The sequence below is a fragment of the Macrobrachium nipponense genome, chromosome 23 (assembly GCF_015104395.2).
Source record: "Macrobrachium nipponense isolate FS-2020 chromosome 23, ASM1510439v2, whole genome shotgun sequence".
Classification (NCBI taxonomy): Eukaryota; Metazoa; Arthropoda; class Malacostraca; order Decapoda; family Palaemonidae; genus Macrobrachium; species Macrobrachium nipponense.
This window is the reverse complement of record NC_061090.1, coordinates 9,203,749-9,226,834: the sequence shown is the minus strand read 5'-3', so window position 1 is coordinate 9,226,834 and position 23,086 is coordinate 9,203,749. Positions and strand designations below refer to the sequence as shown.

At 36.7% G+C, this 23,086-nt stretch overlaps 1 protein-coding gene across 1 annotated transcript in view; it reads left to right on the top strand.

Moving 5' to 3' along the window:
- LOC135195961 (dynein beta chain, ciliary-like) overlaps positions 1–23,086 on the top strand; it is a 134,093-nt gene that overhangs the window by 21,533 nt on the left and 89,474 nt on the right. The window contains 23 exon segments of the mRNA XM_064222466.1: positions 346–504; positions 3,650–3,854; positions 5,864–6,079; positions 6,941–7,110; positions 7,579–7,801; positions 8,522–8,688; positions 9,709–9,874; positions 10,329–10,452; positions 10,742–10,926; positions 11,162–11,293; positions 11,803–11,916; positions 12,713–12,819; positions 13,175–13,292; positions 13,516–13,742; positions 14,074–14,215; positions 14,515–14,640; positions 15,006–15,113; positions 16,254–16,432; positions 17,087–17,222; positions 17,679–17,813; positions 19,625–19,744; positions 20,462–20,604; positions 22,485–22,686. Of these exon segments, the coding sequence (XP_064078536.1) occupies positions 346–504; positions 3,650–3,854; positions 5,864–6,079; positions 6,941–7,110; positions 7,579–7,801; positions 8,522–8,688; positions 9,709–9,874; positions 10,329–10,452; positions 10,742–10,926; positions 11,162–11,293; positions 11,803–11,916; positions 12,713–12,819; positions 13,175–13,292; positions 13,516–13,742; positions 14,074–14,215; positions 14,515–14,640; positions 15,006–15,113; positions 16,254–16,432; positions 17,087–17,222; positions 17,679–17,813; positions 19,625–19,744; positions 20,462–20,604; positions 22,485–22,686 (3,604 nt within the window).

The window sequence follows — 23,086 nt, the reverse complement described above, 5'->3', positions numbered from 1 at the left end:
GACACCTAAGTTGATTATCCACTTAGATTAAATAGTAGTGAAACCGGATGTTTCTTCATGAGAAATTAAGGTTTTAATTTCTACTGCAACTGAGTTAGCAGAATTCTAGCTTTCCAATTTATTAATTACTATTAATATCTGTGGAATAATAAATGATGCACTGAGACCTAAGCTGATTATTCATATAGAGTACATATTCGTAAAACTATGGATGTTGGATTATGAAAAGTAAATGTTTTTGAAGTTTAAATGTTATGTGGCTTTGCACTCCAGAGCTTAAATGTATTAAAACGTGTTAAAAGCACTTGCTTGTAGATATTTTAAACTCCAGGTTTTCTTTTCCAGGAACTCGAAGATGGCGATGGACGGAGAGAAGATCCAGGGAATGGTGGACGAGAACAAGAGGCTGCTGAAAGTGAACGAAGAATCGAAACACTGGGATCAGTACCTTCTCTTCATGGATCACATGATCACCAGAGGACTCGTTGACGCTGTCTGTTGCAGGTGCCTTCGCCTTGGAGATCTCTCTTGCGGGTCTTGAGGAATATTTTGGCCTTTATCAGAAAATGGATAGATTTCTGGAATAGGGATAGCAAAGTGTGCACACTGTCAAGAGATTTCTGAAATAGGAATAGTAAAGTCTGCACACTATTTAGAGATTTCTGAAATAGGAATAGTAACGGCTAGCACTATTAAGAGATTTTTTAAATAGGGATAACAAAGTCTGGACACTATGGAGAGACTTCTGAAATAGGGGTAACAAAGTCTGCACACTATTCATAGATTTCTGAAATACGGATAGCAAATTCTTAACACAATTGAGAGATCTCTGAAATAGGGATAGCAAAGGTTGAGCACTATTGAGAGATTTCTGAAATAGGGATAGTAAAGATTGGGCACTGTTGAGACATTTCTGAAATAGGGATATCAAAGGCTGAGCACTGTTGAGAGATTTCGGAAACAGTGATAGCAAAGTCTGAGCACTATGAAAAGATTTCTGAAATAGGGATAGCGAAGTCTGAGCACTATTGAGAGGTTTCTGAAATAGGGATATCAAAGGCTGAGCACTATCGAGAGATTTCTGAAATAGGGAAAGCAAAGGTTAGACACTATTGAGAGATTTCTGAAATAGGGATAGCAAGTCTGTGCACTATGGAGAGACTTCTGAAATAGGGAAAGCAAAGGTTAGACACTATTGAGAGATTTCTGAAATAGGGATAGCAAGTCTGTGCACTATGGAGAGACTTCTGAAATAGGGATATCAAAGTCAATGCACTATGGATAAACTTCTGAAATAGGGATAGCACTACTACCTCTATTATTATTTTGGAAGATCATCCTTTTTCAAACGAACTTCCTTAAATAGGAGAAGCGGCAAAACAAACTATACATTTGTTATTATTTTATTATTATTATTATTATATTAGTAGAATGATACCAGAGAGCGTAAGGTCTTTGATTCATCTCTAAATGGTTTTAGATTGATATAGAATTACGATTCACAGGAAGGTTGACAAATCTTTTACATTCCATGCAGCGATTATTAGTTTTTACTTTTTTTTTTTTTTTAAATTATTAGTTCAGATGCACCACGCAAACTTGTACCGACTTTCAGTCTTTTAATGTATGTAGTATGAAAGCATTTGGCAGTTATGTATATATATATTGGCATATTGGCATTTATGTATGTATGTGTATATATATATATATCTATATATAATAATTATATCTATATATAATATGTATATATATATGTTAATATATATATATATATATATAGATAGGTATATATATATATAATATATTAGAATATGTATATATATACACTATATATAGATATATATATATATATATAGATAGATTAATATATATATATATATATTATAATATTATATTTATATTAATTATATGATATATATAATATATATATCTATATATATATCATAATATAGATATATATATAATATATATATATTTATAATTATATATATATATAATATTAGATATATATATAGTATGTTTGTGCGTGATAATATGGATACCTGCAGCAGTTTAGATAAAAGTATTTCATATAAATACAAGATGAATTTTACTTACTCTAACGGCACGCTTGAATTTCCTTTGGTCATTAGGTACTAAAAGCAACAAAAATGGGATATTTTGCAGTTATACAAAAATATAAGATATTTATATAGAAACAGAGTCGGTATAAGCAGTTCTAAATTAAAGTAATTCATATGAAGGCGATAAGATAAACAATTTCAATAACGTTTTGATTTCATCAAGCTTGTGATGTTTCAAGTGAAATTAGTTATCGAAAGACACAGATATAGACATATTAAGGTGGAACGCATACGATGATTCAATACTTCATGGCAATGTAGACACATTTAGCAGTCTGAAATAAAAATGGGTTTCACATAGCCAAGATAAACAGGATTAACTTTAATGAGACCTTTGACTTCGCTTTGCTTTCACCAAACTTGTGATATTTGGAGTCAAATCAGTAACTGAACGCAACAAGCAGTTCTTCAAATTTGAATCGAATCGGGACCTCAGTTTTTTTTTTTTTTTTTATCGTTTTCAGGGACGGAAATGCTTCCTCGCCTCTGCTCGTTGTTCCAAGACGACAAATGGAAAGAACTTGGGGCAAATTTTCTTAGTTCTGGAAAACGCTCACTAACTAATTATTTCAGAAACACTTGAAGTGAGGGAAATTCATCATTTTTTAATTTCAGTACCGAGTTTGTTGTCGGTTCAATAAGCTCCGTCTATAAGTTACTAGACTTCTTCAGAATTTTTGTGTTTGTTCTGCAAGTGTAAATGGATTTATAAATGCAAGTATGCAGTCTTCATCTTCAGCAAAATCACCAAAACGATGATCAAAGGCCTCTTGCAATAATCTGATTTTTCAGGTGTATTCTGTAAAGTTACCACTCACTTGATCATACGTTTTCTAATAAATACGGATTATTGTTAAAATAAGAAAATGCTTACTAATGACTAATCAATGCTAACGGAACAACGGAATCGGTAAAAGTTATTACTGTGTCTTAGATGAGACTTGGTTTCAGGAAAACTCATTTCTAGCCTTACCTTAATTGAATTAATATTATTTCCTTATTCATTTGTATTATTATTATTATAGATATTTTATTTGATTTCTTTATTTTCTTATTTATCTCTTCACTATAGTTTGGCATGAACCTGCATGTTTTACCTTTATTATCCCTGGGGTTCATCCAAATGCGTCACTTTTGGCGCATGCGCCACAAGTTGGCCATCTTTAGGTTACAGAATCAATAGTTTTCTTCTTCTTTTTATTATTATTATTATTATTATTATTATTATTATTATTATTATTATTATTATTATTATTATTATTTTTGGGGGGTATATCACAGTCCTCCAATTCGACTGGGTGGTATTTATAGTGTGGGGTTCCGGGTTGCATCCTGCCTCCTTAGGAGTCCATCACTTTACTTACTATGTGCACCGTTTCTAGGATCAGACTCTTCTGCATGAGTCCTGGAGCTACTTCAGCCTCTAGTTTTTCTAGATTCCTTTTCAGTATTATTATTATTATTATTATTATTATTATTATTATTATTATTATTATTATTATTATTATTATTATTATTATTTCCAGTTTGTTCTACCTTCTGGACAACTGTGAACCTCGACCAAATCAGTTTCCCCTCCTGGAGGCGTTCCTTGACCTGAAGGAACCCAACCTTATCCTAAGTCCTTCACCCGAGGAACTGAGGAAATTAGCGGAGTCCCTCGTCACTGACATCCTGAACGTGTCGACCTTAATCCCAAGATTAGCCACGCAAGAACATCCTACTTATCTGGTTAGTGTTGAAAATAGTACGTGGTTGAATTTAGCTAAGGACTAAGATAAATTATAGATTGTACTTCTCCCATTACTGTGCATCAGTTAAAAGCCGACTATCGTGGCTGAAAGTGGCATATGCAGGCTCCGATTATATAGTTTAAAATATTATTATTCCTCCCTTAGAAGGATAGTGCTATCAGTGCACTTCACGTGGTGCACTGTAGGCATTAGTAAAGGGTTTTGACAGTAAGTATCCCTTCTGCCCTTGGCCGAACGCATTTTTTAACCTTTTACTTTAGCTTCTTTCCCGATTCGTGTCTTTAGTCTTGCTGCCCAACACCTCTAACCGTTACTCTTTAGTAGAACTGCGGTGTTTTCTGCAAGATCCACCTTTGGATCTTTTTAATTTAATTTATTCCCTTTTTTTTTCCATATCTTGTAATTACCTGTCCAACCACCCAACTCCCTCTTTTTAATATCTTTAGCGCTGTATGGCCGATAGTGGTCTATAGTAGATTCACATCACCCGTGCATCTGCTGATGTCTAGGCCAGTCCCTTACGACGCTCCTTATTGGCTGTTGATAAGCCAATCACGGGGCTGAAAACTGTCTCTCGAGAGAGTTCACATGGACAGGATGTAGGTTCCACCTCCTGAGGGATACTTTTGAAAGACTTATCCCTCAGGAGAGGTGGAGCATACATCCTGCGTATGTGAACTCTCTCGGGAGACTGGGAGTTTTTAGCCCTGTGACTGGCTTATCAATAGCCAATCAGGAGCGCCGTAAGGGACGGGCCTAGATATCAGATGCACGGTTGATGTGAATCTACTATAGTGCTCGGCTCGACAGTTTGCTTTTCATAAATCTTATAATGCTAATCTAGTTTATTTATGGTACTGGGAAATGTAACAAAAATGATGTTCTTCATGAGGGGACATTCTAGCTAAGGTGGCGGTGGTTGACGTAGATTAAACTGGCCTTATGCCAACACGAGCCATTGCCTTGAGACGTCTTGTAAGCGTGGGAAAGTGTACCTAGTAATAAGATGCACGTTGTGGACCTCTGGTCGCAAGACAGAAAACCCTAGAAGGCCGATAAAGGACAAAACTCCAGAGTAATGTAACATTGTACATTGTATATATAGTTATACAACAAACATGTTTGTGTTAATTCAATTTTTATCTTCCTTGAGAAGCTAAGTATGTTTATATATATATACATATATATATATATATATATATTATATAGATATTATATCTATATATATATATTATATATCTATATATATAATATATAAATATAAGTTTCCAAGTTGTAAATGTTGAATATATTTATTTCTAACTGAAATTGGAACACAACTCTAGTTGATTGCTTTGGGCGTTTTAATGTCATTTTGTACATTAAAAAAATCTTTGGGAAAAGAGATTGTGTGTCTATTTCCTGAAGTCTGATGAGAGCCAAAAACCAGAGAGAGGATTTGGGAGGGGGTGGGGGAGAAAAGTAAAAGGAGTGGGCGAGAATCAGTCATTTTAGCCGATTAATTTTTAATTTTTCTGTTCTATCATAGATGCGAACAAGAGAAAGGAGAGCGTTAATATGTATGACTTGTCCCTAGAAAGATGCCATGATAATTTTTGATACTTAATTATTGTTTTATGCTTGCATTGTTCTCAGTTCTTCTTCTTCTTCTTCTTCTTCTTCTCCTTTGTTGTCGTGTCATCTCGCAGCCCGAAGTCCCCTTATGCGATGTACTGTAGGCGTTACTTAAGAGTTCTTTGGAGCGTGCCTTCGGGCCTTAGCTGCAACCCCTTTCGTTCCCTTTACTGTACCTCCATTCATATTCCCTTTCTTCCATCTTACTTTCCACCCTTCCCTAACAATTGATGCATAGTGCAACTGCCAAGTTTTCCTCTCGTTACACCTTTAACACCATTTTACTACCAGTTTCCGTTTTGGAGCTGAACGACCTCATCGATCCCAGGCGCTTGGCCTTTGGCCTAAATTCTGTATCTAATCAATTCGCAGCCCGAAGTGGAAAGAGACCCGGAGGTGAACGAACTCCGAGAGGCCCTGATGGACAGATTCGAGGACGCCGCCCTCCAGATGACGGAGCACCGAGACAGCTTCCTGGTGCACCAGTCCCTGTGGAGGGACAACCGGGAAGACGCCCTGGAAAGATTCCTGACGGCGGACGAGAACGGGAAAGATAAAGAACCCTCTTTGGCCCAGTTCAAGCAACAGGTATGGGGATCTATTTGAACTTCACTTCAGTCTTTTTTTTTATTCAGTGGCTATTTTCATTGTGGCTACAAAAGGCAGTGGCTGTTACTATACCGAGTCCTGGAGTTAAAATAGCCTTTATGAAGAGTGTGGGGGTTTTAGCTCACGTAAAAATAGCAGGTTTGAAGGAATGGGCTGTTTTTGCACCAGTCACGATTATCTTTTTACAATTCTCATGTTATCACGATTGTTATACCCTCTTTGGACAATGTAGTAGTATCTTTGGACAATGTTATCCATATGTGATATCTAATTAAAAATAATGCAAGTTATTATTTAATAATCTATCTATCTATCTATTTGTCTGTCTATCTATTTGAAAACTGTTATCCATCCTTTTTACGTCTATTTTCTTACCACAACCACGTTGCTTTTAGTATTTCATGCAGCAAGCAGTTTCTCTTTTCCTCTGATATACAAGTATACACACCAAGAATTCATAACACAAGTTCAAGTTAAATTCAACATGGGACGATATTCTTTTTTCATTTTTTGATCGCTTAGTGACCGTTATGTAAATAAAAATGACCATGTTTTTACTGAAGGTTACCTTCAAAACTTGTTCAGCAGCATTGATTTATGTAGTTTGATTGCCACAATGGATTAGCAACCTCTTGACATCCTCACACATGGATATACTTTCTGCTGAAAGCCTTGCATACCAAAGGGGAAAAATAAACTTCCCCCTTTCTCGGTAGAAAGAGTGAGATTACCGCTAATGAGCCGCACTACGAAGAAGGATCATTTTGAGCTGGGAAATTATGATCAATTTTCAATTAAAAGTGTATTTTAAAAGGTATTTTTCTCCTCTGTTCTTTTCAGATCGACAAATACGAGGCTTTGTACACCGAACTGGAAGGCATAGAGACCACAAAAGTTTTCGATCGCTGGTTCCGCCTTGACGTGAGACCTTTCAAGCACAACCTTTTGGAAAACGTCAAGAAATGGTCAAACCTCTTCAAGAAACACCTGATTGCTCGCGTCATTGACAGGTGGGCAGGAATGGCATGGCTCTCTCTCTCTCTCTCTCTCTCTCTTTCTCTCTCTCTCTCTCTCTCTCTCTTTCTCTTTCTGCAACTACCTTTTTAAGTACCGTCAGTGAGCCTTATGTGATGCACTGTTGGCATTACTAAAGGTTGCTTGCAGAGCCCCTTTGGACCCTAGCTGCACTAACTGTTTAACCTTTTGCTTCACCTATGTGCCCAGTTCCTCTCTCCCATCTTGCTGTCCAACCTCACCAACTTCTTTTCCCCTTAAGCACTGAATGGCTGAAGTGCCCCAGTACTCGGCCTTGTAAATCGAACCCTTTTATATAAGAATATCATTTCCTCTCTCTTCTGTCATTGGGAATTCCCCATCTTCTTCTTTTTGGATTTTATTTCTGACCATAATAATTACCCAGTCATTGTGTAAGAAAAGTCTGAAACCCTCATCGCCTCTTCCATCTATTCCCAAAACAGCCTAACTGACCTCGACCTGTTCATCAAAGAAACCGAAGTGGGCGTCGCAAAAGACTTGGGCAACGGCGACTACGACACCTTGGTTTCCGTCATGGGTCACCTGGTGGCCGTGCGGGATCGAACTTTCACCACGGATGCCATGTTCGAACCCCTGAAGAACACCATCGCCCTGGTGAAACAGTATGGCGACGATCTTCCTGAAACCATGCATCTGAAATTACAGGTGCAGTAATCAGCCTATTATGTCTACTGCCAACTTCATTACCGATATCATCGCTATGGTTTCATCGAGAATTGTTGATTATGATGCTCCGTCTGTATTCATTAACGTGTCAGAATCAGTTAGTGATTCACTGTCTAAATCAGGGGTTCTTAACCTTTTGATGACTCCAGACCCCCAATGAACTGCCCAAAATGATCCCATACCCTCTTTGCTTCAGTCCACATAAAGTCATTTTTGTTGACAATACAACTTAATATACTTAAATACATACTTTAGGTATGAATAGCTAGGAAAAGAACATACAAGAAAATCAAAAGCATTTATAATTCTATGTAGTTATTAATTTACAAAATATACTCATATATACATTGGCACATTAAAATTAAATATATACAAATATCCAGAGATCAAGTCCCATACCCCAAGCATGTGGTTCTCATACCCCTAAGGGTTATGAATACCCCCTGTTAAGAACCCCTGTTATAAATAAATATAACTATAGGGTGTATTTCTCTTATTAGAAGCTGACGGGAAATATCAACAGCTGGTATCATTGAAGCTTCTATTTTTTTCCTGATTTGTCGACGCGTTTGAATCGTAACTTTAGTGTTTCACAAACAACACGATCTTCAGTGATATCGGCTGCAGATATTTACCGTCATTTTTAAAAAACAAATAATACAGGTTCACGCGGAACTAACATCCAGTTCCAAATTCCAGGAACTGCCAGAGCAATGGGAATCGCTCAAGAAGCAGTGTGACTTGATCCGACAGCACGTGGCCCCTCTGAAGGCCAACGAGGTTTCGGGAATCAAGAAGAAATGTATCAAATTCGAGGTTCGCCAGAGCGCTTATCGAGAGAAGTTCAAGAAGTATTCCTTCTTCAAGTATGTTTATTCATTGTTTATTCAACCATGTGCTCATTCATTCAAGTGCGTGTTTGTTCACTAAGTTATTCATTATTTTTTCAGCACTTTTATTTGTCATAAAAATTATTCACGGGAAATTGTCTGCGTCTTCATCAACATTTCTTCGAAACTGCGGGCTAAGTATTCCAGTTCAGTTTTGCTTATAGATATCAGAAGTGATTTATTTTCCATAAGTTGTTCATATACAGGTATTTTATCCCTAAAATGACCCATTGCTTCCATATTTGATTCAGAACCGTTGTAAAATACCACTTTATTTTTATTATGCATTTATTCCTAGTGATAAGGATTTTGAAAATATTTTTGTAGATCTAAATAAAAAAATGCTTTATTTCCCACCCGTTTTCTAGAGATACCACGAAATGTTTGTACCTTCATTATTTAAAATAGCATCGCCTATGTTTTCCGGGTGTCTGAGAGGAAAATGGTGGTAAAAAGTAAGTTAAAAAGGTAACTAATGTTGTAAGGCAATATAATCTCTTCATATTGAAGAGCCTTTGAGAACATGATTAGTCCAGCTAAACTATACTCTGCCAGTTTTCATTATTCAAGATTTTAAAAAGCTTTTTCAGAAAATAAAGTACTTTTTTTAGGAAGTTTAAATGTTTTGAACCAGTTCCTCGATTTTACCATCTACAACAGTAATATAACAACCAAAACGCAAGTGCAGTTCTCGTGTTCTCCCGAATACTGAATATTCTCGAAGTTCCCCTTTATCTGTTTGATAATCTTTCTCTGATTTGTCCATGAAGTTCACTTCAGTGTCCACAACTGGCTTTTGAGTTGCCTATCTGAGTGATCAATTTATTATTTTATCCCCACGAAACGCGAGCAATCGACAAAGATCTTCATGAAAAATCTGATTCATAAATCTCTCCCTCTTTCACGTGTATACCTTAGATATCTTTCATGCAAAGTCTCATTCGTAATCCGTCTTTCTTTCACGAATAAACATCCATTTCTTTCAACCGCGAACAGCTTCGACTGTGAGCTTCCTTATTGGCGAATAGAACGCGTGGACACCAGGATGCAGATTCTCGAAAAGGAGATGAATCGCCTGCAGGAATCTGCGGTTCTCTTCGAAGTCAACATCCCAGACTTCAAACACCTGAAGTTGTGCAGAAGAGAGCTGCGCATGTTGAAGGTATTCTTTTTACCGCTTCTTCTTGTTTTCTTGTAAAGGATTCTAGGGCGGTAACGGAGGAGAATAGAAACGATACAATTGCATCTAGGAGGAAGGGAGATTTTTTTTTTTATCAGGTACAAGTAACTGAAATAGGAGAATTTTAGTTATATATATAGTATATATATATATATATATATATATATATATATATATATATATATATATATATATATATGTGTGTGTGTGTGAGTGTGTGTGTGTGTGTGTCTGTGTCTGTGTGTCTGTGTACGCGCGCATGCGGGTCTCAATGAGGGGAATTGTTTTGAAGGAATAATTGCAGACAAGCCAGTTATGACCCGTTATTACTCCAATTATTTTGTTCTCCTCAGAGGAAAAAAAATATTGTAATACTGTAACATCTACAATTTCGCAGAAAGAGTTTCGATAATGGAAATGCATTTATTCTTGCCAGCAACTTTGGGATCATATCAGTCTCGTGCGATGTTGCGTAGACAACTGGAAAACGACTCCCTGGCGGGAAGTCGACGTTGAAAACATGGATATCGAGTGCAAGAAATTTGCAAAGGACATCAGAGGTAAAGTTGTTTTCAACCTAGTACGAAAATATTGCCAATTTAAAATTAAGACGAGATTAAACGTAACGACAAGACGATAGTAGGCACTAATTTCCAGTTATTTTGTAGCAATAATATACTATCTATGGAGAAACTAAATTCTGCGATTTCTACTAGTTGGCATCAAAATTGCATTGTGGAAACTGCAATAACATATTTCATTTACTTTACCCCTTCTGATTAAGTTGTGTAGAGACTTTTAATGCTACCGTATTGCTAATTCTATCGATTCGTGTGCTGCGCCCCATAGGCCTAGACAAGGAGATGCGAGTATGGGATTCTTACGTCAATCTAGACTCAACCGTGAAGAACATGTTGACATCTCTAAGGGCGGTGGCAGAGTTGCAGAATCCAGCTCTCAGGGAAAGGCACTGGGGCCAGCTTCTGATCGCTACGAAATCAGCCTCCGACCCTGAATCCACGCAGACCTTCGTGGTGAGACTGAGAAACATTACTATAACACCGTTGTTAGATTAAGCTGGCTTAATCTTGCTTAAGAGAAGCCCCTTCTTAAAGAGTAGATGATAATAGGTTGGAAATAACTCCTGCCAAAAGCCAGTCTGGCGAGTATTGCAGGCAGAAAGATTAAAGCAGTAAATTGGAGGATAAGAGGTAAACTGAATAGACCTATGCTGGACTACTGGTTATAATGGTTATTCATACTTTCCAGAGGAACTACGTCGAGAACCCAGAGACCACCCTGGCTGACCTTCTGGAACTCAACCTCCACACTTACGAGGACGAAGTCAAGAACATCGTTGATAGGGCCGTGAAAGAAATGTCAATGGAGAAGATTATTAAGGTAATTCCTTATAGAAAAAATAGACTTGTTATTGTTTACGTTAAATTATGCTAACTACTCGTATATTCACTATATTGTTATAGTGTATTTTCCTCTGATGTGACGTTCATTTTCTCTATCTATATTTCCTGGGTAAATTTGACATTTTTGTTAAGTATGTATGGGCATTACTCTTCTTTATCATTATGACTACCATAATTTCATATTATTTCGCCTCTTTTATGATTATTGTTGCTGGCAGTAATTTTATGCTGACATACTTTTTCATCATTCAAATGTTTGTGGTGGTGTCAATTCAGCACATACGAATCCATAATTACGAAGTAAAAAAAAAATCACCACTTATTATTTTTGTTGTGGACAATACTTACTTTCATCTTTAAATATCCTTCATATTCATTAAAAAATTTTACTGGCGATATTAATTTCCGATGGCAAAGGAGATAAACATGGTTCAATCTGCAACCGAATGTTGTTGAATAAGAAGTTGTCATTCCATGCAATTCCAGGAACTGGAAGTAACTTGGGCCACCCTGGAGTTCTTGACAGACACGCATCCTCGCACTCAAGTGGTTCTGGTCAGGACTTCGGAGGAGATGATAGAGACTCTGGAGGAGAACCAGGTTTGAATTTCCACATTCACCAGTAAGATCAAGAACCTCCATTTTTCATTTGATTCTATTCATGTCTTTTTCTTCTTGCGGTGTTCTTTGAGCTACTCGTTAAAGAGGCCTTTAGGGCCTTCCATTTTCATCACTGCCATTAACACTTAGAATTTACTGCTCGTTTTGTTTTTGAGTTGGCAGAATCTATAGCCTATATAGGTTTTATGTTGAGATCAGTGCTGATCATCTTTTCTGATTTCAGTAGTTCATACATTTTCCATTTTTCGATTCAATTTACTGAGGCCTTGATCCATTCAAGTAAACAACAGCTCCTATGGGTCCCTATACTTAAAAAAGGGAATAGGGATATCAATAGAATGATGAAAAAATGAAATAAGTGTAAAACCTGGAGACTATATCTGCCGCAATCAATCAGTTTTTCTTCGATATGGTAGATAAAAAAGGACTTTTCTTGTGCACTCTAGAATCCGTAGATAAAGACCATAATTTCAAGTTGAACTGATTCGTACAATATTGAGTGATGTTTTCACCAAATTTGTCTGAAGCCTTTGAAAGGTATCAATATGCTAATTTGAAATAGTGCGTTGCTTTATTCATATCATTTACTCCTTTATTAGGATGTAACAATTGGGAAAAGGGTTTAGCGACATGTTTTTGACCAGTTCATTATAATAATTTTACCTATATGTTTTTATAAGGGCCCTGACATCACATTGACATTTTTGTTTTTTAAATTTCATCAAGAGTTCATATAAAATACGTCATGTTTCATCATGTTGTTTTAAATGAACAGGTTCAGCTACAGAATCTGATGACCTCCAAGTACATCGAACACTTCCTGGGCGAAGTGTCGGCGTGGCAGAACAAACTAGCAATTGCTGATCAGGTCATCACTTTATGGTATGTAAGTCTTAAATTCCTCTGTAATATACATATTTGCTAGTACAATAATTTTGTATTCCTTAAATCAAGGTGTGAAATCAGAATTATTTCATCTTTGCCTGTGAAATGACGGATACAAAAAAATAATAATAAGGGTCCCTAAACGCTACCCTTTGGAACACCACATAGGATATATACGTCTAGGGCTCCCGAGTCACTATAAACACCGTTAACAACTGCACTCATTACACAGAGAGGATTTATTTGGCAAATATACCTGACATTATAACCCTTAACTTCATCTAGGATAATGAGATAGAGATCGACCAAGTCAAAATCACTGCAGATCAATTTATGGTTAATACTCCAATAGGTTCGAAGTGCAGCGTACATGGAGTCACCTGGAGTCTATCTTTATTGGATCAGATGACATCAGGAGACAGTTACCAGAAGATTCTGCCCGATTTGATCAGATCGACATTGATTTCAAGGTGAGATATAAGTCATTAACGCTGTTTAAACTTCTTATTCGATTATAACTTTATAATTTCTTCCTGATCACTTTATTTTCACCTCCTCCATCCTCCACCCTTCTCCTTTGGTGGCCTGACAAACCAGATTTGCTCTTGCAGTCCATGCATCATTAACTTATCTAAAATTTGCCCAAACTTGCTGAGACTGGCTCCCTGACCTCCATGTTGCTTTCACCTACAGAAATTAGTATCTGAGATGGTGGAGCATCCTCACGTCCTGGAAGCAACCAACAGAGAGGGGCTCTTCGACCGCCTGGAATCTCTGCAGGCTGAGCTGACGCTGTGCGAGAAGACATTGGCCGAGTACCTGGAAACGAAACGCCTCGCTTTCCCTAGGTTCTACTTTGTGTCAACTGCTGATCTGCTCGATATCCTCTCCAATGGAAATCAGCCCGTTAAGGTTACCAGGTAAATTGTAATGGTTATGAGATATAGTTTGTGTATGATTAAATTAGCTGATATTCCAAGCTTTACGTCTTGATCCAGATTAAGTGGAGATTTGGCCTAAAGTATATAACCGGCAGATTGGAAATTTTACCTTTGTGAGTAAATTTAAAAAAAATGTTAAATCTACTTAAAAACAAATTACTTTCACAATCATGTCTTAACACCCTAAGACTTAGCATATTACATTTATCTAAGTTAAAGTTTTGTATTGTGACCCTTCTACTGACGTTTGTCTTCCATTCAATGACTAGAATTTAACGCCAAAGACCTTTTCCTCTCTTGTTTTCTTCAGACATCTCACCAAATTATTTGATAGTATGTGCAACCTAAGATTCGAAGAAGGAACAGGTCGAAATGCAACCACTGCTGTTGGGATGACAGCCAAGGATGGAGAGTTCGTGGAATTCTCTAGTATTACCAAATGTGTTGGTCCAGTGAGTACAAGATTTTGAGTATTCTGACCTTTTGTTATCGATTAAGTATGATCACATGCACGATGAAGCTCCAAAAACAGTGACACAGACGACTAGGAAATGGAAATATGGAGAAACAGCCAGTTTTAGATGTGTAGAGGTCCTTCTCTACACATCAGCAGTTGCATGACAGTCTACCTATCAGAGTAGTTTAGTGAAAAGTCCACATGTTGATAACAGTTGCATGAACATTCAGTTAGCAGTAGGGGAATTTTAAAGGAATTTTCTCTCAAATCAGCTGTTTTTGTGGCGTCCTACAGGTCGAGAAGTGGTTAATGAACATCCTGATCATCATGCGAACTACAGTCAGAGATAGAATGACCGATGCTGTTGTAGCTTACGAAGATCGCCCCAGAGATCAGTGGGTTGGTGACTACCCAGCCCAGGTAAAGTCATTGCATTTCTGATGAGTTTGAAGTTTCTTGTGAAACCTTTATTGGTTTCGTATAAATTAAGAGGAATTACTCTTTCTTGTACTGCCTAATGAATAGTAAACGAATATTATTTTACGCAATAAATTCTTTTCCAGCTATGCCTTATTATGAGACAATGCGACCTAAAAGAATTTGCCATTTTAGATTTTTTTTCTTTTTTTGCATAAGATTTGGTCCTGTCACCCTATAGGGTCCTAATACATATCTTGTGTTATGTTTCTCTCTCTCTCTCTCTCTCTCCTCTCTCTCTCTCTCTCTCTCTCTCTCAAAAACTTTCTGAAGTGAAGAAGTAATCAGTTTCCATCTTGGAATACCAGGTTGCCCTAACTGGAACTCAGATTTACTGGACTGTTGAGGTCAATGCAGCCTTCGCTCGTCTGGAAGAGGGATATGAAAATGCTCTTCGCGATTATTATAGGAAACAGGTAAGCTGTATCATTGTTTTTTTGTTAATTTATTAAATTGTAAATATCCATACACACACACACATACTCACGCGCACACATACGCATACTTGTATTATGTGTATATACATATATATATTTAATATATTATATCTATATATATATATATATTTTATGTTATATATTTATTTGATCTATATATCTATATATATATATATATATATATATATATCTCTATATATTATATCTATATATATAGGATAATATCTTATATAAATTTAACGTTATATCTTATATTTTCTCACATTCACAGTAACAGTGACATTTTTTATGTTGACCTGCATTTACAATAATATGGAATTTTTTACGTATATTGGGATGCCCCATACAGTCATACATGCATAAACATAACTGAGTTCTACAGTAACTCATCTGTTTTTTTTTTTCCTCGGGTAGGGGTCTTCCAGTTGGTCAGGTGATCGGAATTTGCTTTGTTCTTATTCTTGAAGACTTAAACGCACTTTCAATATTCTTATGATATTGTAAATTTTTTTTTTTTTAGTATTTACATGTAAATAACATTGCAGTTATATATATATATATATATATAATAATATATATCTATATATATATATTATTAATATGTATATATAAAATAGTACTGGGAATCTTCTTAGGCACGAAGATATGGTAATTCGATTGTATTCCACATAGGAAAATGAAAATGGTATATCTCAGAAAATGCCCAAACACGTTTCGTCTTCCAATGGACCTCTTTCTTGGAGCGTTTATTAAGGAAACGCTCCAAGAAGAGGCCCATTGGAGGACGAAACTGTTGGGCATTTTCTGAGAATTACCATTTTCATTTTCCTATGTGGATATATATATAATCTGTTTATTGCTGTTGAGTACATATGTCTATTTCTGTTCCCTTTTCCGCCATCTTTCTTTTATTTTCATCGCTCTCGTTTTTTCACTTATAATCATTCTGCCCTTTTGAAACTTGCCTTGCTTCTTGACATATACCCTAAAAATGTTTACTCGTTATGAATAATAATTATGATAATTATTATTATATTATTATTAGCATTATTATTAACAGAGTAAAATTGAAGCTCAGACATCCACCAAGCATCCCTCACTGACTTGCCTCCTTCACAGGTCCAGCAGCTAAATGCCCTCATCTCCCTCCTCCTCGGGGAACTGACGAAGCAGCAGCGTCAGAAGATCATGACCATCTGCACCATCGATGTTCACGCCAGGGACGTCGTCGCCAAACTTATTAGCGGGAAGGTCGAATCTGCTGCAGAATTCGCTTGGCAGTCGCAGCTCAGACACAGGTGCGTCTGGTTGGTCATTGGTAGTTTTCATATCTTCTTCTTCCTCTGCTACAAATAGCAGCTCAGACACTGACATGTCTTGAGTTCTTTTCTGTAGTTCCTATCTTCTTCTTCTTCTTCTTCTTCTTCTTCAGGATTTCCTTGATAATAGCTGTTCAGACATTGGTATGTCACATTATTTTAGCTGTTTCCCTATACTTTTTAATATTTGTTTTATTGACCAACATAACGTTGGGAACTCCAAAGCATTTCTACTGAAGTTGTATCTGTTATTTTGTTCGTCATAAGCCATCCATTCAGGTTTACAGATTTCAGTATCTTCGCTGAACTTGATCGAAATTACAAATACGTTACACTTTTAATCGCTCGCATTCGTTTCACTTGTAAGCCTTCTATGAATTTAAATCCCGGTCCTATTTACCTACACCCGAAAAAATTTTTCCATCTCTCATCAGTATGTAAAATTCCATAGGGATTTTTTAAAAACAGATTAAATTTTTGTTGAACCGCAAAAGGGCTAACATATGATCCTTACTCAAACATAGTTTGATTAATGAAATAAAATAGACAAGACATGGTCATATAAAGAATATAACAGTATCAGCTTGATAACTCTTGAGCAAAATCGGCCATCCCAAAAACCTCCATTTTCAGATGGGACGAAGAAAAGGCCGATTGCTTCGTGGATATCTGCGACGCCCGGATGAAGTATGACCACGAGTACCTTGGGAATACCCCACGCCTCGTCATCACGCCCCTCACAGACAGGTGTTACATCACGCTTACGCAGGTAGGGAAAGATTTTCAATATTATATATATATATATATATGTGTGTGTGTGTGTGTGTTTGTGTGTTTGTGTATGTATGTATATATGCATGTATGTATGTATGTATGTTTGTCATCTGTACTCATCTTCACTTCTGAAGGAGTGGATGCAGAAATAATTTTACCAGTACGATTCTCAGGTATCATTCTGAGATAAAGTTACTAACACTGAGCCCTCCTCCGCTTCTGCGACCCCGTATAGTTGACTAATTACCAAGTACCTGAATCCAGTTCAAATCACTAGAGGCGCCATGATTGATTGACTGACTGATTTATGGTTACTCAAACTGGCGTCACAAAGAGGCGCTATGAATGTTAACGAAATTTATTCTTATTGCTTCGTCATCACCTCTGAACCGAGATTCAATATTCTCTATAAATAGTTACCAGTGACGAACGCTTTTGTCTTTTCTGGCAGTCCCTTCACCTGGTGATGGGCGGCGCCCCCTCTGGTCCTGCAGGAACCGGTAAAACCGAAACCACGAAAGATTTGGGTCGTGCCCTGGGTATGATGGTCTACGTCTTCAACTGCTCCGAACAGATGGATTACAAGGTACACATTTCTCATCGTCTGACTCTACATAAAGTTTCTTCTTATTTTCATTTTTAATGAAGGTCCTGTTCTTTAGGCCTTCCGCTCTCTCTCTCTCTCTCTCTCTCTCTCTCTCTCTCTCTCTCTGTAAGAGAAATTAGTTCTACAAATTCATAATAGGAAAATAATGAAAGAGTCTCTCTCTCTCTCTCTCTCTCTCTCTCTCTCTCTCTCTCGTTCTCTCTCTCGGGTCATCTCTCTCTCTCTCTGTAAGATAAAATTAGTTCTACAAATTCATAATAGGAAAATAATGAAAAAGTCTCTCTCTCTCTCTCTCTCTCTCTCTCTCTCTCTCTCTCTCTCTCTCACACACTAAATGAGACATTAGATTAATTCTGCATATTAATTATGAAAACAATGAAGGAATCTCTCTCTCTCTCTCTCTCTCTCTCTCTCTCTCTCTCTCTCTCTCTCTCTCACACTAAATGAGACATTAGGTTAATTCTGCATATTAATTATGAAAACAATGAAGGAATCTCTCTCTCTCTCTCTCTCTCTCTCTCTCTCTCTCTCTCTCACTAAATGAGACATTAGTTTAATTCTGCATATCTAATTATGAAAAACAATGAAGGAATCTCTCTCTCTCTCTCTCTCTTAGTCACTCTCTCATCTGTCTATCTCTCTCTCTCTCCTCTCTCTTCTCACGTCTATTTTTTGCCAGTGGGGACTGTCATTCAAAGCTTTCGTTCTCTTTGTCGGTTGCCATAATAAATCTTGAAATCTTTCACTTTTTTGCTTTCGTCCTTTTATCGTTTTCCTTTTAATTGTTGTCGGTATTTAAATATTCCACTTCTTTCATCTTTATTTTAATATCATTTTGTAAGTCTTTTAAAGATTTTATGGTGGTTTTTTGTGTCCTATCTTTTTCAAGTTATTCTTTTATTCTGAATGAGTGAAAACCTGTGAGCTATTTTTACAGCAACTACAACTGCAATTGGAATAACGTTGGTGCCATATCCCCAAACGCTAAAAAATACAAATTAAAACTAAAATAATAGTATAATAGTAGTGACTGTCATTCAAAGCTTTCATTCTCTTTGTCGGATGCCTTAATCAAATCTTGAAATCTTTCGCTTTTTTGCTTTCGTCCTTTTATCGTTTTCCTTTTAATTGTTATCGGTATTTAAATATTCCACTTCTTTCATCTTTATTTGAATTCCATTTTGTAAGTCTTTTAAAGATTTTATGTTTTTTTTTTGTGCCCTATCTTTTACAAGTTATTCTTTTATTCTGAATGAGTGAAAACCTGTGAACTGTTTTTACAGCAACTACAACTGCAATTGGAATAACGTTGGTACCCTATCCCCAAACGCAAAAAAATACAAATTAAAAATAAAATAATAGTAATAATAAATAAAACCAAGAGCAGTCTTCGGTGGTCATTTGTATTGTACTCTGTGAATATCATCCGAGGTATCTAAATTGTACCAAGTGCTGAAATAGTTGTTTATTTAGGCTAAAATGATTTCTTGCGATACTCTGATTTTCGGTATTATGAAGATGACAAAATCAACAAATTTAGAGTGCAAGTCACTGAACTTTCGTTACTTATTATTTATTCATTTACTTAGCTGTTCATTGTTTCTTAGTCCTGTACGAAAATTAATCAGAATATCAGTTTTCTTTCATCTTCATTTCCTAGTTTTCAGTTGATGCTCACATAGTACTTCACATTCGAGTTTTTTAATCCCATTAATATTTACGTTTACAATCTAGTCTCGTTTCTCGCTTTTCGTGTGTTGGAGAGTAAAGTTATTTTTCTTCCTTTTCAGTCTTGTGGGAACATCTACAAAGGGCTAGCACAAACGGGCGCTTGGGGTTGCTTCGACGAATTCAACAGAATCTCCGTTGAGGTGTTGTCCGTGGTTGCTGTGCAAGTGAAGAGCGTTCAGGTAAGCTGTGAGGGGCTCCTCTTGGAAGTTAAAGCTCTTTTTAGGGTTGTTGCACTGGAATAGCTGCTCGAATACCTGCTCATTTTAAAGAAGAAGAAGAAATATAATTCAGCTTTGTATGAGTAACGGATAAAGTGACCAGTTTAGCGCTCCCACTGAATGCGGAGGTATGGAAAGTATACTTATAGAGCACAACTTGCCCTCAAACATCCAGATTTTTATTTTAGCAACAGGCTGACGATGTCCATTATTTTCTCAAGACAAACTCAATGCATTTTTGTAGCTTTTCATATTAATCTCCAGACAATCGAATATTACTTGAAGTTTTCTCCTAACGTGGAAAAGAAAAATCATCTACGGTTCATTTCATGGTATTCTCCTGTGGGGGAGGTAGCGCAATCAGTGCACCTCACGCGGTGCACTGTAGGCTTTACTGAAGGTTCCTTGCAGTAGCTTCAGCCCCTAGCTGCAAGCCCTTCCATTCCTTTTACCTTATCTCCGTTCATATTCTCTTTCTTTCATCTCACTTTCCACCCTCTACTAACAATGGTTGCATAGCGCAGCTGCGAAGTTCTCCTTGTGTTACACCTTTAGAACCTTTTTGCTTTCAATTTCCTTTCAGCGTTGAATGACCTCATGGGTCCCAACACTTTGCCTTTGGCGTAAATTTTCCACGGGCAATAAATCTAAAAAGACACTTTTCATTTCCTTCAACAGGACGCGATTCGCAATAGGAAGGCGAACTTCGACTTCATGGGCGAAACCATTCGCCTGACGCCCACCGTCGGGATTTTCATCACCATGAATCCTGGCTACGCCGGGCGAACGGAGCTTCCAGAAAATTTGAAAGTCTTATTCAGGTAACTAGTTCTGTTTTTTTTCCATCTGTCCACCCGCCTGTGGTGTTTTTGTATGGTAACACTGCAACTGAAAAGTGTTTAAATAATTTACTGTATGCGCAAATGTACACCCAGATATCGTTTTAGTTTCAGTTGCAAATGTACACCCAGATATCCTTTTATTCGCCTAAAAATTACACATAGCGTAACTATCTAATACCGGGACGCAGTGTTACCATGCTCGAACACCACAGGCGGGTGGACAGATGGAAAAAAATTAAGTATAGTTCTGTTTCTGTATTTCTACACTAGGTACAGTTACAGATTTAACTCCTGATTTTTTTTAGTTAAGTATATCTTAGTTTAACCAGACCACTGAGCTGATTAGCAGCTCTCCTAGGGCTGGCCCGAAGGATTTAGTATTTTTACGTGGCTAGGAACCAACTTGTCACCTAGCAACGGGACCTACAGCTTATCGTGGGATCCGAACCACATTATATCGAGAAATGAATTTCTATCACCAGAAATAAATTCCTCTGATTCCGCGTTGGCCGAGCCGAGGATCGAACTTCGGACCACCGGATTGGTAGCCGAGCGCAAAAACCACTCGTCCTTGAATTATTAGGAATCTGTACTTCACTTGTTCGCAAGATTTACAAATTTATCAGTTGATTTCCATATCGAGCTAATTGCCGTTTGATCTTTTTTTCATAATATAAATTCGATAAATATTGCTTTTTTGAAGAATGTATTTCTGCCTATTTGTACCATATATCCGAAGCTGTTTTATGCCAATCATCGATAACAGTTACTGAACCCATTTTGGCATGTGGTTTATTACACTTAAACATTATTCTCATTGTATCACATTTTTTAATTGCAATACAAATTCTGCTATTATTTTCTCTCTGATAACTGATACATGTATATGGTGAAATCCAAAAAAATCTCTTTTATGCGAAAGTCAAGCATAATCTCTCTTATTTCAGTGTGAAAGTCAAGCCTAATCTCTCTTATTTCAATGTGAAAGTCAAGCATAATCTTTCTTATTTCAATGTGGAAGTCAAGCATAATCTTTCTTATTTCAATGTGAAAGTCAAGCATAATCTTTCTTATTTCAATGTGAAAGTCAAGCATAATCTTTCTTATTTCAATGTGAAAGTCAAGCATAATCTCTCTTATTTCAATGTGAAAGTCAAGCATAATCTCTCTTATTTCAATGTGAAAGTCAAGCATAATCTTTCTTATTTCAATGTGAAAGTCAAGCCTAATCTCTTATTTCAATGTGAAAGTCAAGCATAATCTTTCTTATTTCAATGTGGAAGTCAAGCATAATCTCTCTTATTTCAATGTGAAAGTCAAGCATAATCTTTCTTATTTCAATGTGAAAGTCAAGCATAATCTCTCATTTCAATGTGAAAGTCAAGCATAATCTCTGTTTCAATGTGAAAGTCAAGCATAATCTCTTTTTTCAATGTGAAAGTCAAGCATAATCTCTTATTTCAATGTGGAAGTCAAGCATAATCTTTCTTATTTCAATGTGAAAGTCAAGCATAATCTCTCTTATTTCAATGTGAAAGTCAAGCATAATCTCTGTTTCAGTGTGAAAGTCAAGCATAATCTCTCTTATTTCAATGTGAAAGTCAAGCATAATCTCTCTTATTTCAATGTGAAAGTCAAGCATAATCTCTGTTTCAGTGTGAAAGTCAAGCATAATCTCTTATTTCAATGTGGAAGTCAAGCATAATCTTTCTTATTTCAATGTGGAAGTCAAGCATAATCTTTCTTATTTCAATGTGGAAGTCAAGCATAATCTTTCTTATTTCAATGTGGAAGTCAAGCATAATCTTTCTTATTTCAATGTGGAAGTCAAGCATAATCTCTCTTATTTCAAACTCCAGACCCTGTGCAATGGTGGTCCCTGATCTGGAGCTCATTTGTGAAATCATGTTGGTGGCCGAAGGCTTCATCGAAGCCAAGATCCTCGCCAGGAAATTCATTACTTTGTATCGGCTCTGCCGGGAGCTCCTGTCGAAGCAGAGCCATTACGACTGGGGTCTCAGAGCCATCAAGAGTCTCCTGGTTGTTGCTGGGTCCTTGAAGGTCAGTTATGGCGAGTAAAACTATTAACACTGTGGTGCTGTTCGTTTTATGAAGGTACTTGATTCCCCTTACCAAATTTTGTCACAACAAAATCATTTCTAACTTTTTATAGGGTATATCTCATGATCAAAATCCTTCCATGAAATATAAAAGCCTTCCAAAATTGTCCTTGTTTGGTCAAACAGGTGGGCCACTTACTCTTATGTTGAACGTCATAATTTTCTTGAATTTGTTCTCCAATGTCATAAACGTTTCATAATTACAGGTTCTTTATTCTATTTCTATTCTCTGATCATATGTAGTTTTACGATCAAGGTTGCAATAGCTTAAAGGCACTTTCGTTATCCCATGTTCTTAAACTTGTATACAGTCAAAGATGACTGTTCAGCTTCTGGGAGAC